Source organism: Microplitis demolitor, chromosome 5 (genome assembly GCF_026212275.2).
Source record: "Microplitis demolitor isolate Queensland-Clemson2020A chromosome 5, iyMicDemo2.1a, whole genome shotgun sequence".
Taxonomy (NCBI): Eukaryota; Metazoa; Arthropoda; class Insecta; order Hymenoptera; family Braconidae; genus Microplitis; species Microplitis demolitor.
This window is the reverse complement of record NC_068549.1, coordinates 5,269,781-5,284,561: the sequence shown is the minus strand read 5'-3', so window position 1 is coordinate 5,284,561 and position 14,781 is coordinate 5,269,781. Positions and strand designations below refer to the sequence as shown.

General features: G+C 29.6%; 1 protein-coding gene across 2 annotated transcripts; it reads left to right on the top strand.

Moving 5' to 3' along the window:
• The first annotated feature begins 9 nt into the window (after positions 1-9).
• On the top strand, positions 10-14,506 carry LOC103580771 (breast carcinoma-amplified sequence 3 homolog). Of its 2 annotated transcripts, none has more exons than XM_008562660.3 (11): positions 10-101; positions 1,428-1,576; positions 2,338-2,496; positions 2,602-3,014; positions 4,169-4,646; positions 4,715-5,055; positions 5,204-5,412; positions 5,495-5,780; positions 6,473-6,606; positions 6,705-6,854; positions 11,099-14,506. In XM_008562660.3, the coding sequence occupies exons 2-11, from the start codon at positions 1,454-1,456 to the stop codon at positions 13,897-13,899; spliced, it is 5,094 nt and encodes a 1,697-aa protein (XP_008560882.1). In that variant the 5' UTR covers positions 10-101; positions 1,428-1,453; the 3' UTR covers positions 13,900-14,506. The 2 variants fall into 2 exon arrangements, with proteins under 2 accessions (XP_008560882.1, XP_008560888.1); XM_008562666.3 differs by having other exon boundaries at positions 11,240-14,505.
• The last annotated feature ends 275 nt before the right edge of the window (positions 14,507-14,781 follow it).

Below are 14,781 nucleotides of genomic sequence, written 5' to 3'. Positions count from 1 at the left end.
CAGTAGAAGGTCGTAATAATTGTTTTAAATAAATTCAATGAAATTGGATATAGTGATTATTTATTTCTGCATTATGGAAATATAATTTATTTATTTATTAAGTAAGTCTGAAATGTATACTGTGTTAATTATTATTACTTGTAGTTAAAAGTTCATTTCTTTAATTTCGCTCTGGGTTCATGTTATTAAAAATGACGTTTGAACTTGAAGTTTCTTTGTTGTGACAAGCGCGTTGTCTATTTTTAATTGTTACACTGTTACATTTATTTAAATGTTTTTTTTTAGAATTATTATTATTTTTTTTAATTGTTTACATGAGTGTTTAAAATCCGCGTATTTTTTTATTTATAAAAATATTTATTTTTTTTTTTTAAATGTACAACAGCTGTACTAATTCAGTGATGTACTAATTTACTGATATGATGTATAGTTTAATATTTGTTTTAGATGATGGATTTTGTTGTTGTACTGTTAGCTATTCATTATAAATTGATTTCTAATTACACAATTTCTCAATGTCAAGGAACACTGGTGTCTATATTGTATCTGTTGTGTTCTTTATGACTTTTACATAATTACAATATATATATATATAATAAAAACAGCATACTTTCGGAAAAATTTACGTGTGAATTTAGCAGAAAAATTTAAAATTATTAATAAATAGAGTAAATAATTAATAAAATAAAATTTGAAAAAAATGGGCATTTAAAAAATTTTGAAATTAATAAGTGCATTTTTTATAAATATTTTTTAAATTATTTACTCTATTTATTTATAGTTTAAAATTTGTCGTTTGCTACATTCACACTCATAAATTTACTCTGCTTCGTATAAATATTTTTTTTTTATTTGTTTTCACAACTCAATTATTTTTATTTCGTAAATTAAATTGCTTTATTATTTAATAAATTTATAAATAAAAAATATTTTCTATTTATAAAATTTTTTAAATGGAATTGTTTTATTTTTTAGTAAATTTTTTTTACGTCAATGTCAAATGATAAAAATATCGATGCGGAGTGATTGGGAATAGAAAACAGACATTTGAATAAAATTTGAATTTTATATTTACTTTTATTAAATAAAGATTTTATTTTTTGTTGTTGTAAAAACAATAATTATAAAAAATTAATTATGTGTCATAATTAAAGTAGTTAGAAATCTATTGAATGCCCTTGATTTTTGCTTATTTACTCAGTACATTTTACGTGATTAAATAATTATGAAATCATGTTGCTTATCTGTAAAATTGCTCAGTAATTAGCCTTTCACTTTACATGGTTTTCTTTAATTTATTTTATTAAGAAATATAAAGTTAATTTATAATACATATAAACATGAATAAATTATATGTTATTATTATTATTATTTTTTTTTTTATTTAAATATAAATATTTATTTTATTTTATTATTTTTTATTTCAGATAAGCAATTAGTCAATGAAAGCAAGATGTCTGCAGACTCACCAAGAAGAGGACTTCATCGGGGTATCCAAGTGGTTTCACCTCAGCCGATCAGTGATCGATCAATAATTGATAGTGTTGCTGGTATTATCAATGACATTGTTCCTCAAGTACGTATTTGTTTTAAATTAAAATTTTAGTATAAAAACAAACATTTTGAATAAATTTTTCCTGATTCTTCTGACAAGAATAAAAAAAAATCTGAAAAACGGTTGATTCTGATGACTAACTACAAAACTCCCCGCTGTTTTCAAGATCAGAGAGCTTGAAAAAATTATTACTTGTTAATTTTTGAGCTCTTCGATGTGAAAAAACTGTTGGACCGAACAGCTATACATTTCACTAAAAAAAACCATTTTTGTCCGACGATATCTTTGGAATAAATCATACAATTTGAAGGTTCGTCGCGACAACCAAAAGGGCGCATCAAGACACACAGAAAAAAAAGATTTTTTGGCGAAAAAAGATTTTTACTCGTCTCAAGAAAATTTTTACTTGTCTTAAAAAATTTTTTTCATTAAAAATTGAAAAAAAAAAAAAAAAAAAAAAAAATTTGCGGTTAAAATGAATTTTTTTGCCAAATATTTCAAATCGGTTGGTTCGTTTCCAAGATATCGTCGGGCGAAAAAAGTTTACATACTGACACACGCATACACACGGACGTCCATCGGAAAATAGTCAGAATATTTTTCTAGGACCTCAAAACGTCGAGATCTAATGAAAATTCCATTTTCGAAAATCAAACCGGAACTAATAACTCCCCTTTATTAAAAAATTTTATATCTTCATAACGGGAAGTTAAAAAAATTAACAGTATTTTATGATTTATATAATAATATTCTATGAGAATAATTATAATATTTTAATACAGGCATATACTGGCTCACCCAACTCAGACAACAAGGAATCAATAACATGGGCACGCTTTGAGTATGCAGATGTCAATGATCCATCTTTCTTTCCCGATTATATTGAAGGATCTAGTACACCTCCATTACTATTGGTTTTAGGATACACAACTGGTGTACAGGTATATTAAATATATACATCTATATTTTTATTCTTCTTTTTAAAAAATGTCCATAAGTATATTTTTAGTTTCACGGTTTATTTATTTATTTACTTGTAATGAAAGGTTTGGCTGATAGCAGCATCAGGAGAAGCAACCGAAGTCTTATCATGGAGACAAAGTGTTGTTCGTATTTTAAGAATTTTACCAGATCCAAAAATAGTTGAAGACTATCCGGATCCCTACGAACAGAAGCGACCAATAATAGCGATATGTGATTCTGCTGGACCTGGTCCTCAATTTTGCAGCGTTAATTTTATTTCTTTAAGAACTGGAGAGCAATTGAAGAGCATTAAATTTAAAAATCCTGTTTGTGATGTTTTAGCGAATAAACGATCGATAGTAGTTACGTTTTCAGAGAAGATAGCGGTTTTTGATGCTCGAACTTTTGAAGATATTTTAACTGTAACGACTTGTTATCCGTGCCCTGGTCCAAATCCTAATCCCGTTGCTCTTGGAACAAGATGGTTCGCTTACAGGTGATAAATATATTCCATAGACTTTTAAATTAAACTTAAGGGGGGAAAGGGGTCTAAGATACAAAATAAAAACCATATTTTTGTGATTTTTTTTTTCAGAGTACTTTCTTTTTTAAAATTCTAAAAATTTGTGACATTATTAAGCATCATTCCAAGAATATTCTGCTAAATTTTCGTAAAAAAATATTCAAAAATGAGCTAGTGGTAGTGGGGAGAGACGAGTCACCTTAAAAAAAGTCTCCATGCGGTAGGCAGTATAACTCATGACTGCTTCATTTAAAATAAAAAAATCAAAAAGATTTCTTTAGTACATAAGTTTATCTTGGATTTAAACGAAGGAATTTTTTTTTTCAATAATTACTTATTTTTTATTCAAACAAAAGGAGCAATTTTTGGCAAAAGTCAGAGTTTTTTTGATTGCACCTTTACCAAAAATTAAAAAATAAATATTTTGTTTATTCCTTTGTTCAGATCTAAGATAAACTTATGTACTAAAGAAATCTTTTTGGTTTTTTGATATCAGATGAGGCAGTCATGAATTATCTTGCCTACCGCATGGAGACTTTTTTTTTAAAGTGACTCGTCTCTCCCCACTACCACTGGCTTATTTTTGAATATTTTTTTATGAAAATTTAGCAGAATATTTTTGGAATGATGCTTAATAGTGTCACAAATTTTCAGAATTTTAATAAAGAAAGTATTCTGAAAAAAAAAATCACAAAGATATGCTCTTTTTTTTTTGTATCTCAGACCCCTTTCTCTCTTAAATACCATTTGAATCGTTTATTTGAGAAACCCCATGTCACATTTTTTGTAAAATTGAGTTACTTGCATTGTTCGGTTCTTTGCATAAAATCCCATCGAAAGGAGTGATAATAAATTTGTTTAACTGGGAAACCCCGTAAGACAGTGACTTATGAGGTTTTTTATATAAACGCAATTATATTTTCACCAAAATAAATTTTTTTTTTAATTAACAAGAAATTATTTCTTGATAGGAAATAATTTTGCAAATTTAAAAATCGCACTTTTGGTAATAAAGCGATAATATTTCCTCTGAAAAATTGGGTGCTCTTATGGGGTTTCTCAAATAAACGATTCATTAATTTAATATAAAGAAAATATTATATTTATATTTAATACTATTATTTTAGTGAGAAAAAATTAATACCCGCACGTCGAAGTAGCGGTGGAAGTGAAGGCGAAGGAGTACAAAGTTATACAGCCGCTGTTTTGTATGCTGCTAAATCACTGGGTAAAGGATTGCGCGGACTAGGCGAAACAGTGGCCTCGAGTTTGACTGGAAATTCAGTAGCTCCAATGACAATCAATAACAGTGGCAGTGATGTCACACAACCTGGTGTGGTAACCATATTAGATTTACATGCTACGAAAGAAGAAAAAGAACTTGATGATCCTGCTATTGAAACAGTGGTCGCTCATTTTACTGCTCACAGTGACGCGATCGTTGCTATGACATTTGATATGACTGGAGCGATTTTAATGACTGCTGATAAACGAGGACATGACTTTCATGTATTTAGAATACAACCTCATCCTGGTGGTCCAACTTTAGCTGCTGTACATCATCTTTATGTTTTACATCGTGGTGATACTACTGCTAAAGTACAAGTACGTGAATACAAAATTATAAAATTTATTTTTTTTGTAAAAAAATTAATTATGCTGTTAATTTTTAGGACATGGTTTTTTCAAGTGATACAAGATGGGCAGCTGTGTCAACGGTTCGAGGAACAACTCATGTATTTCCCGTAGCTCCTTATGGTGGGCCTGTGGGCATGAGAACCCATTCTACTCCCCATGTTGTTAACAGACTCTCTAGATTTCATAAAAGCGCTGGTCTTACTGATGATGGCACCAGGTCTCATTCTCCTGTTTCTCATACTGAGTTGCAGCCTTCGGTTTATCCGTATTCTAATCCAAGACTACCACCGTATCCACATCCAACGATAATTCATCCATTAGCACAGATCCGTCAACCATCGACATTAAATCATACTAATAATCAATCACAGCCGAGGTAAATTTAATTTTCTTTATATTATTATACATGAAGACAGACCATTTCGTCTCTAGCTTGACGTAAATCTACTGTCACATCGACTGAAATTATTTATCCGCAACTTAGATGTATTTATAGACATAATGAATTAAAATAATTTTTTTAGTCGACCACAGCAAAGACAACGGTTGCATTCTGATGACAATGGAACATTACCTTTAAAAATTTGCGCTTGTTTTGCACCACCAAGAGCATGGATTTACACACAAAGAGATTCGACAAACAAAGTTTCTAAACGAGCTATTGACTCGTTATTCATTATGGCATGCCATGGAAATATGATTCAGTACGATTTAGAACCAAAACCAGCTACAGGTTATTACTATTACTGTAAACTAATTTATTTAATAATTAATATTTAATAAAATACAAAAAAGTAATCGTTATTCTACTGTAGGTGTACCGAAGGAAAAAATATGTGATGACACCTCCATTGAATTAGAAGTTGAAGCAAAAGGGCAATGGCCATTACTGAGAATGCCAAATTCTTTCGAAATCCTTCTTCCTCTCTCTTCAATGAGTCCATTACTTTGTTATTCTGGATCTCCGAAAAGCGTTCAGAATTTAGATAATACAGAAGACCGTTGGTTAAGCCAAGTTGAAATTGTAACTCATGCAGGACCACATCGCAGATTGTGGATGGGTCCACAGTTTGTTTTTAAAACGTATAATACATCTAGTGGGTAAGTAGATATAGTTTTTAGCATTGGGTAATTTTATTTTAAAATTATTAAACTAGTAGCATACTCAGAAGGTGCCTCTTACTTTTTAAAAATATTCAATGACTCACCTGTCATAACAATATTAAAATTTTATAAATTATTTAAAATAAAAAATTTGAAAAACGATTGACCCTGTGAGCCAACTCCAAAACTTCTCACTGTTTTTGAGCTCAGAATAAATTCCTAGGACTTCAAAACGTCAAGATCTGATGAAAACTCGAGTTTCAAAAATCGAACCGAAACTAATAACTTCCCTTTTTTTTAAATTTTTGATTTTTATAGCAGGAAGTTAAAAAATTAAAGTATTAATTTAAAAAAGGACAATTTCACCGAGGTATAGAATTAAAAAAAAAACTTACAGTTATCAAATAGGAGTTGAACGAAATGTATCGAATTTTAGCCTACAAAATTTGAAAATTCGAATTGTAAAATTGACATGAAGATTTTACTGAAATTTATTTTCCAAATTTTGTTTAACTTCCTATTGATGTCAACTGTAAGTAATTTTAATTAATTAATCAATAAAATTTTGATACGTTTATGATAGTTGAGTCATTGAAAATTTGTAAAAAGTGAGGGCAATGTCTGAGAATGCCTTTAAATTTATTTTAATGCTATTCTCCACTATAATTTATTATAAATAATACTTTTAGTATTAATGTGGCTGAATCTGAAGCTATAGAAATTGGAATAATCGGAGGATCTCGACCAGCACGATCAAATCCTGTGAATATGCCCCATGCTGCGTCTCGACCTCTAGTGCCTGTTGTTATTGATGGCTCAGGAAGTGAGATATTTTAACAATAAAAAAACCAATTATAATGAAAATACTAAATAATTGTTCATTGAATAAAGAAAATTTTAATTTATATTATCTTTTTTTAGGCAGTTATGAACAGTCGCCAAGATTAACAGAAACGTTTGAGAATTCGGTTGAAAACGATGGAGTGGGTATCGGTAACGGTGAAAATCAACTTCGCGAAGATCTTGCAGAAGCGATGCTCGAGACTTCAGCAGCTGCTCATCGTGCACCAGGTATGTACTCACTATTATTTATGTTTGTTAAATTTTTGTACTTGATTTGAAATAAAAAAAAATATATATTTTCATTATCCTGACAATAACCTCAGTATTAATAACATTATGCAGGTAACATAAATTTTACAATGTGATTAATTATTAATATAAAATCAGTCATTACTACTTTTTTTCTTTTTCAAAGATCATTGATAATCCGCATGTCGATTATTACAAAACGGTATAAATTTTTTCTGTCATAACAAAAATTTACATGTACAACCTAGTGAAATATCGTTTAATTACTTTCATAATTGCTAATTACGACAGATTACTATGTTACTGTGCCCTGTATTCTCCATGTTCACAACCAGTTTCCACCTACGACACGTACGGACTCTCGTGCATATGAATAGAAACAAACATAGATTTTAAATCATTGGCTCTCATTAGATTCCGCACGTCCCCTCGATTATATAGGAGACGGGTGGGGGACAAAATGGGGTACTTGAAGAAATACTAAATTTTCGGGGACGACTATATCCCAAATTACTATAACCATTGGAAATTTTACTATGCGTAGTAATTTTTGCATGTGTTTATTTAAATTTCCGTCAGGTGGCCATCATAGCCCGGCTTTACTATGACACCGTATCATTTCAAACAATAATAATTTCTCCGTGAATATACCGAAAGCTCTATGAGGGTCAGTCAGGCCGATCCAGTCTTTATGCCTGTAAATTTTTACACATTTATGGCCGATTTCTTCGTAAGAGAGATAAACTAGAGTTCGTTATTCGGTAGATAACCTTATTTTGGGGTTAAAATTTCGACGGTTCTTCAACAGACCGACGGGTTAGCTATCCTATGGTCCTATATGCGTGGTTGTGAGATGTAGTACCTACTATAGGGGTCCTACAGACTCAAATTTTTTATGTATATACTTGAAAATTCCTACCTTTTACTACTTTGTTCTAATAAAAGTTAGTTCTTTATTATTTGTTTACGCTATCTAAAGAAAAGGCAAACTTAAACTATTATTATGATATTCTTGATTACATCTGAGATAAAAGTGTCGACTTTTCAAAAATAAACAAATATTTTTCGAATGAATGAATAATTAAAGAAAAAATACATTTTTTTATTTCTTGAAATTGAAAAATAGATATAGAAGTATTCAAAATTAGTTTCAAGGCTAAATAATTATAAAACAAAAATCATAAGAAAATTTCTTCAATCAATTTTTTAATTATTAACAATTTATTTTTATAGAAGAAGCTAAATTGAAGTAAACTCTTGATTCGTGGGTTCATTTTTAAACATTTAACGTCGATATAGTTAAAAAATTCATAAGTTAACTGCTAGGTATAAAGTCAGCCCAATATTTATCCTTAGGATAAAAATATTCGGGGGTTATTTCTTAAACTAATGTAAAGAAAAAGAATTCTTCAGTTAACTCACGTTAACTAACGGATAACTTTAATCGTAGAATAACTACGAGTGAAGAAATCGGCCAGAAGCGTAGAGACTGTTAATTTTCCTGTTCTTCAACATATAGTTGAGCTGAGTTATCTCTGATTCACTGAGTAAGACATTTATTGGCTGAATCTAATGATGACAGCGACGAATGACTAAAATTATTAATAAATTTTCAAACTATTTTCAAACCGACTCGACCGGAAGTAAATACTCTGGAAAAATGAGGACCCAGTTACTTAATTCCTGTCAAATTTAAGATAAAATTGAATAACGGCAGGTGAATTTAGCAAATGCTTATTGAATTCTATTAATTTTTTTACTCTACACCCGCCATAGACGTTCTATGCACGTCCACTAGACGACTGCTAACACGCTTCCGGTTCATCGGTTGTGACCTCAGAGGCTCTGGGCCGCTCAAAAGCTTTATAAGTCATATATATTTTTTATTTCGTATTAAAAATATTTTTATTATTTTTTTAAATATAATCAAGTAAAAAAATTTACCTATTGCCCAAAACATTTTCAAAAAAACACATGAAATTAATTAATTTTCATTAATTAAAATTTTTGTTTTTTTATTTTATTTTCTTAAATAATTTTTTTTTACAGTATCCTATAACATATACATATATATTTATATATTTAAAATTATATTTATAAGATATAGTCTAATGCGAATTTTATTAAGAATCTTTAATTTCTTTAGTATTAGTGATCTATAATTTATTTTAGTAGTAAATTATTAAAGTACGGGTTTCCGGTATTAACGATATGCTTAAGAAGCTTAACGTTTCTTACATACAACGAAATTAAATATTACGTAAAACACTGAGTTTTAAAACGGGCAGAACTGGCCAGAGGCAGGTATCTTCATTAAAATTGTTTCTTATTATCATAATGTTTCGATACTTTTATCACTAACTCGATATATATATTTATTTTATTGTAAATATTTTTACTTTCAAAAAAATTTCTAAACCAAGATATTAATTAAACATTTAAATATTTTAGTGTAAATGAGTTTCACTTTATCACAATAATAAATTTTTTTATTATACTTTTTTTTTGTTTTTTTATTTATAAGTAAATTTTTTTAGTATATATTTTTGGTTTAGCAAATTTTTACCATAAGAGAAATGAATTTTTTTTGTTTTATAAATTAAATAATTGTTTATTTATTTGTTTTATCCTGATTGTTGTGTTGTTCCCAAATAATTTAACATTATTTTAAATCCATTGAGTGAGATTAATTTTTTTTTATTAATTAGGTTTAATGTAAAAAGAACGTCATAAAAAAGTTTTAATTTAACTTCTTTAAAATTGTTTGAAAGTTGATGAAACACAAATGCACGTTTTTGAATTAATGATTATTATTTTTAAAAGTTTTAAATTCAAATTTTGAATTATAAATTTTTTTTATGAATTTTTTTTTACAACTGAAAATTTTTTTTTTATGAATTTTTTCTATCATAGTTTAGGTTTTAGTTCATTCTATCAAATAAATTTTAATTTATCAGGATATTTTGAAATTAAATTAAATATACGATAAGTAATGGCAGTAAAATTAAAAAAAAAAATCATTAATTCAATTAAATTCATTTTTTAAATAAATCTATTAGAATTTTATAATGACTATGAGGTTGCTTATGTAATACACATATCACGTTACTAATTCTAAAAAAAAAATATTTTTATTCGCCTTTTTGGTTTTAGGGAATTTCCTAAAGCCAAAAAAGTGTATTTTTATTTTCATCGCCAATTGTTTGGTACACGGAGAGAAATTCACAGTAACAATTACAATATAATATGGGAATGATTCCTTATCGTATGGTAACAAATTTTTTTTTTTTTATAAATATCGATTATAGGAATGCTACCCATATATTATGGTAAACATTTCTATTTATATGAGTTTCAGTTTTATGCAATATCGGAACAGTTCCCATGGAATGATAGTATTAATCACTGTAACATTAGAGTAGTTATTACTATAAGGTATGGTAATCATTACCATAATTTTATAGTAATTATTACAATAATATTATAGTAATTGTTACCATAATATATGGTAACGTTTAGTATCATGGGAAAGATTACAATATTGTTATGGGAATATTTTGCATATATTATAAGAATGGCTACCATATTATATAGGGTTTATTCTTATATGCACTTAGGAACCGTTATAATGTGGTTATGGGATTTATTCCTATTTGCTTATGGGAACTATTCTTATGAGTATGGCAATCATTACAATAATTCCGTTACCATGCGATATGTAAACTGTTACCATAAGAAAAGGAATCATTCCCATAGTTATGGAAACCCATAACTATAACAATTTAAAGTAATTATTACCATAACCATATCGGATGATATTTCATAAACGTACTACGAATGGTTACTATAAATTTCTCTCCGTAGACTTATTTTAGAGCTAAGAATAAAAAAAAAATTTTAGCTTTCATATGAGTCTTCAAAACGATTTGTAATATGGCGAATAAAAAAATGTCTTTTTAGAATTAGTAACGCGATATATTTTTCATAAATATATGACTATTAAATTTAATCTTTTTCATAAATAATATCACTTAAATAAAAATACATTTCATCAAACTTCAATCTCTTATTTTATCTATGATAGAAAAATTAATGACGAATTAAATTTAAAAAAAAATTAATAATGATTATAAATAAAATAAATAAATAAATAAATTTGATTTATAAATAACGGAGGGCGCAGTTCGTTATTGATACCTGCCAACGGCTTTTTCTGTTATTAGGGAGGCGATTGGTAGTTGAGAGGGTGGGACAGCCGGTAACTAAAGTCGTCAACCCTCTGGGCACCGTAATAACTATCTTGGCCGACGAGGAAGACGCGAGTTCGAGGGAAGAGTTTGATGACGAAGAAGATTGTGTTCCAGATGCTCCTAAGAGCTTGTGCGCTGAGGAGGGACCCGCTTCTCTCGGAGATTTTCAATCTGAGGGCAGCTCACTTCGTAATATTACTGAAATTTGTGCTGAAATGCGTGCGGCTAGTGAACCAGCTATTGACAGTGTGCCAGATGACAGTATAAAAGACGTCCAGGAGCACAAATCACTTTGTGTTGAAGCTGCGACCATGAACTCCGCCGACAATGCTATAGATTTTGAACGTGAAGGAGCATTTTGTGATATTCCTACTAATTTAAGTCTATGTGCTGAACAAGGTGAGATTCCAAACAGTCCTATGACCCAAGCCAGGGAAAGTTCTTGGTCTAATCGTTTAATAAAATCCGAGGAATCTCAAATTCAACAGCACAATTTTGCTGCTGCTAAATATATCGTTAATTATGATGACCAAAATGTCGTTTTAGCCGAAAATAAATTCGATAAATCAGAGATTAAATCAATTAAAAAAAATAATGATCCATCGAATACCGATGAATCTGGACATACATCCAAAAGATCAACTGCCGCTAATTTTCGTGTTAACAAACGCATGTCAACTTTCAATAAAGAACGACCTAAATATTTAATTCGCGAACAAGATGACAGTGTCCTTATTGAAGACACCAGCGCTCCTGTCAAAAATAAAATTATAGAGTCTGCGGATAAAAATATGTCAATTGACAACAAAAAATTACCGGATGTCAATAAGAAGTTAAACGTTGATGAGTTTAAAAAAGAGCGTAATCAAAAAATGGCCGTCGACAATACAACTGGTGCTGATAAACCGGAAGTAATGGTAGTAGAGAGCAGTAAATCAATTGAAACAATCGACTCATTTGTAGAGTTAAAAGCAATTGATGTTTTTAATGAAAAAAGTTGTAGTTTTGAATTATGTAGAGAAATATCAGAGCCAATGGAAGCTTCTGTTGCTACCGGATGTGATATGGCGTCTTTGCCATCTGATTTACCGCCAGCACTTGATGATTTTCATTGCGTCGATTATCATATTGTTGAAGACAATGTTTTTCATATGAAGGATTCGATGTATCCTAATCAATATGACGATGATATCGAGCATATAAATACTACTGATGATATTCTAAAGATGGTCGATGTTAAAATGGACAGAGACAGAGAAATAAATAAAATTGTTATCGATGAAATAGAATCGTCGCCAATGCGACAAAGAAAAAGTAGTAAAAGTACTATTTCAGATGACGATCTTGAGCATATTAATAGTTCAGAGCTTACGGAATTGTTTGAAAAAGCAAAGACGCTGATAGTTGAGCAAAATGATGATGTTAATTTGTCAGACAATTATCAGTTACCAGCAAACAAAGTTGGATTGTCATCAGACGATGAAATCGAACATGTTGTTCATTCAGAATTTACTGAAATTAGTGAATCTCCATCTCCAGTTATACCTTTGCAAGTGCAATCACCACAGCAATTATGCTTAGAATCGCCTGTAAATAAACCGCGAAAAAAATTGTTAGCAAATGATGAAATAAAAGCACCAATTAAAATTAGAACTTCGAGAAAGCGTAAAGATGTCGTTGTTATTAACAGCGAAATTACTGAAGCAGATGTCACTGTCATCGTAAAATCACTTGATCATACGGAAAATTGGGACAAGAGTAAAAGTCCTGAGAAAGATTTAGCTGAAGAAATAGATCGATGTGTAGAACCTGCGGACCAATCAGTAGAGCCGACTACGTCACAGAGTTTGCCGAAAAAAACCCGAGTGCGAACGAGCAAAAGTTCAGGTTCTGTTATACAAAAAAATTCGGCGTCAAATCTTATTGAGATTATTGATATAGATGCGATGCAAAAAGCGGAAATGGAAGTAGCGAGTGGAATTACAATACCAGAATGTAAAATTTTAGACCCGTGTCAAGATATTCCAGTTGCGCGAATGAAAAAATCACGTCGTAATAAAGAAATAGATGCGGATAATGACAGTCCTAAAATAAGTCCAATTAATTTAATTAAATCTGACTCCCTGAGTGAATCTAGACCCACTGATGGACTTGATTGGGGTATGACAGGCCAGAAAAAAGAATCAGATGTCAGTAAAAATAAAATAAAATCTGTTGATGATAAAAAATCTTCAAAAGATGAAACGATTTGTGAAATAAAAGCAACTAAGAAACGCGGTAAAAAATTATCCTCAGCTTCTGAATCTATCACTAGTACAAATTGTCAATTTAGCCTTAATTGTGAAGCTTCAGAAGCTTATAAGTGTTCTGCTGAAGATGCTTCGACTTTGATCTCAACAAGTTCTTCAATGGAAGTCACGTCATGTATAAAAGACACTAAATGTGAAGAAGATTTAGATGTAACTAAAGAAGAAAACAATGTACAAATTACCGGTGAATTGGAAACAAATGAGGAAAATTTATCAAGTAGCAGTAGTACAGATTTGCTGCAACAGCAACAGCAGCAGGAACTTAAACAAGATTCAAATGATGAAGTTGCGCCTGAGCGGTCAAGTTCTTCTGATGATCTCAATGCTAATGTGGTTCCAATGGACACGGAAGAGGACAGTGGGGTAAAAGAAGTGGTTGAAAAACCTAATTCAACAACTGCATCTCCATCTTGGTCAACTGTAGGCAAGAAAAATAACAGATCTAAGAAAAAAAAACGCAGATGAGTAAAGGATTGCGTAGATATGCCTAAAGCAAGTCTTGCTCTCTATATAATACTCATGCAAGTTGCTGGGGTGGATTGATAATTATAAATTAATTAAATAATATTAAATAATAAAATAATCTTATTAACTAATTGACGTAGATTGTAGTTAATACAATTATAATAGATAATAATAATTTATGATTGTTAGTAGATAGTTAATCAACGAAGTAGTTTTTGTTTGAGTAATTAAAATTTTTGTTTATCGAGAATTTTAAAAATCTTGTATTGTAGATTTGAAAAGAAAAAAAACTGCGAATCCGTCAACGTTATAAAATAATGTCGCATTTCTTAAAAAAAATTTTTACGTAGTTTCGATCTCAGAAATTATGACTAGAAAAATTATATTTTAGTTGATATGCTTTTTTTTTTATTGTTTAATTATTTTAGTATTAAATTAAAATTAAATTTGCGATTTTGCAAAAAGTATTACATATAGAGTGTTATAAATTATATGCATATATTTTTTTTTCTTTCTGATTAAATACAGAATTGAAAATATTTTCCTTCGTAGCGAAGAGTTTGTATTTCTAAAAGAAAAAAATGAAAAAAATTGTTAAATAATTAATCATGGATACATTATTATTAATAAATTATATTAATGAGTGATTTTAATTGATTTTTGAATGTTCGTAAAAGATACTATACTTTGTTTTGTTGTATTATAAGTAAGTGCAATAAATATATAATTATTTCTAATTACGGAAGATTATCTATTGCCTGTATTCTCCATGTTCACGACCAGTTTTCATCTATGATACGTACGGATTCTCTAGTGCATGTTAATGGGAACAAACAAAGATTTCAAGCCACTGACCCTCACTAGACTTCGCACATCTTTTCG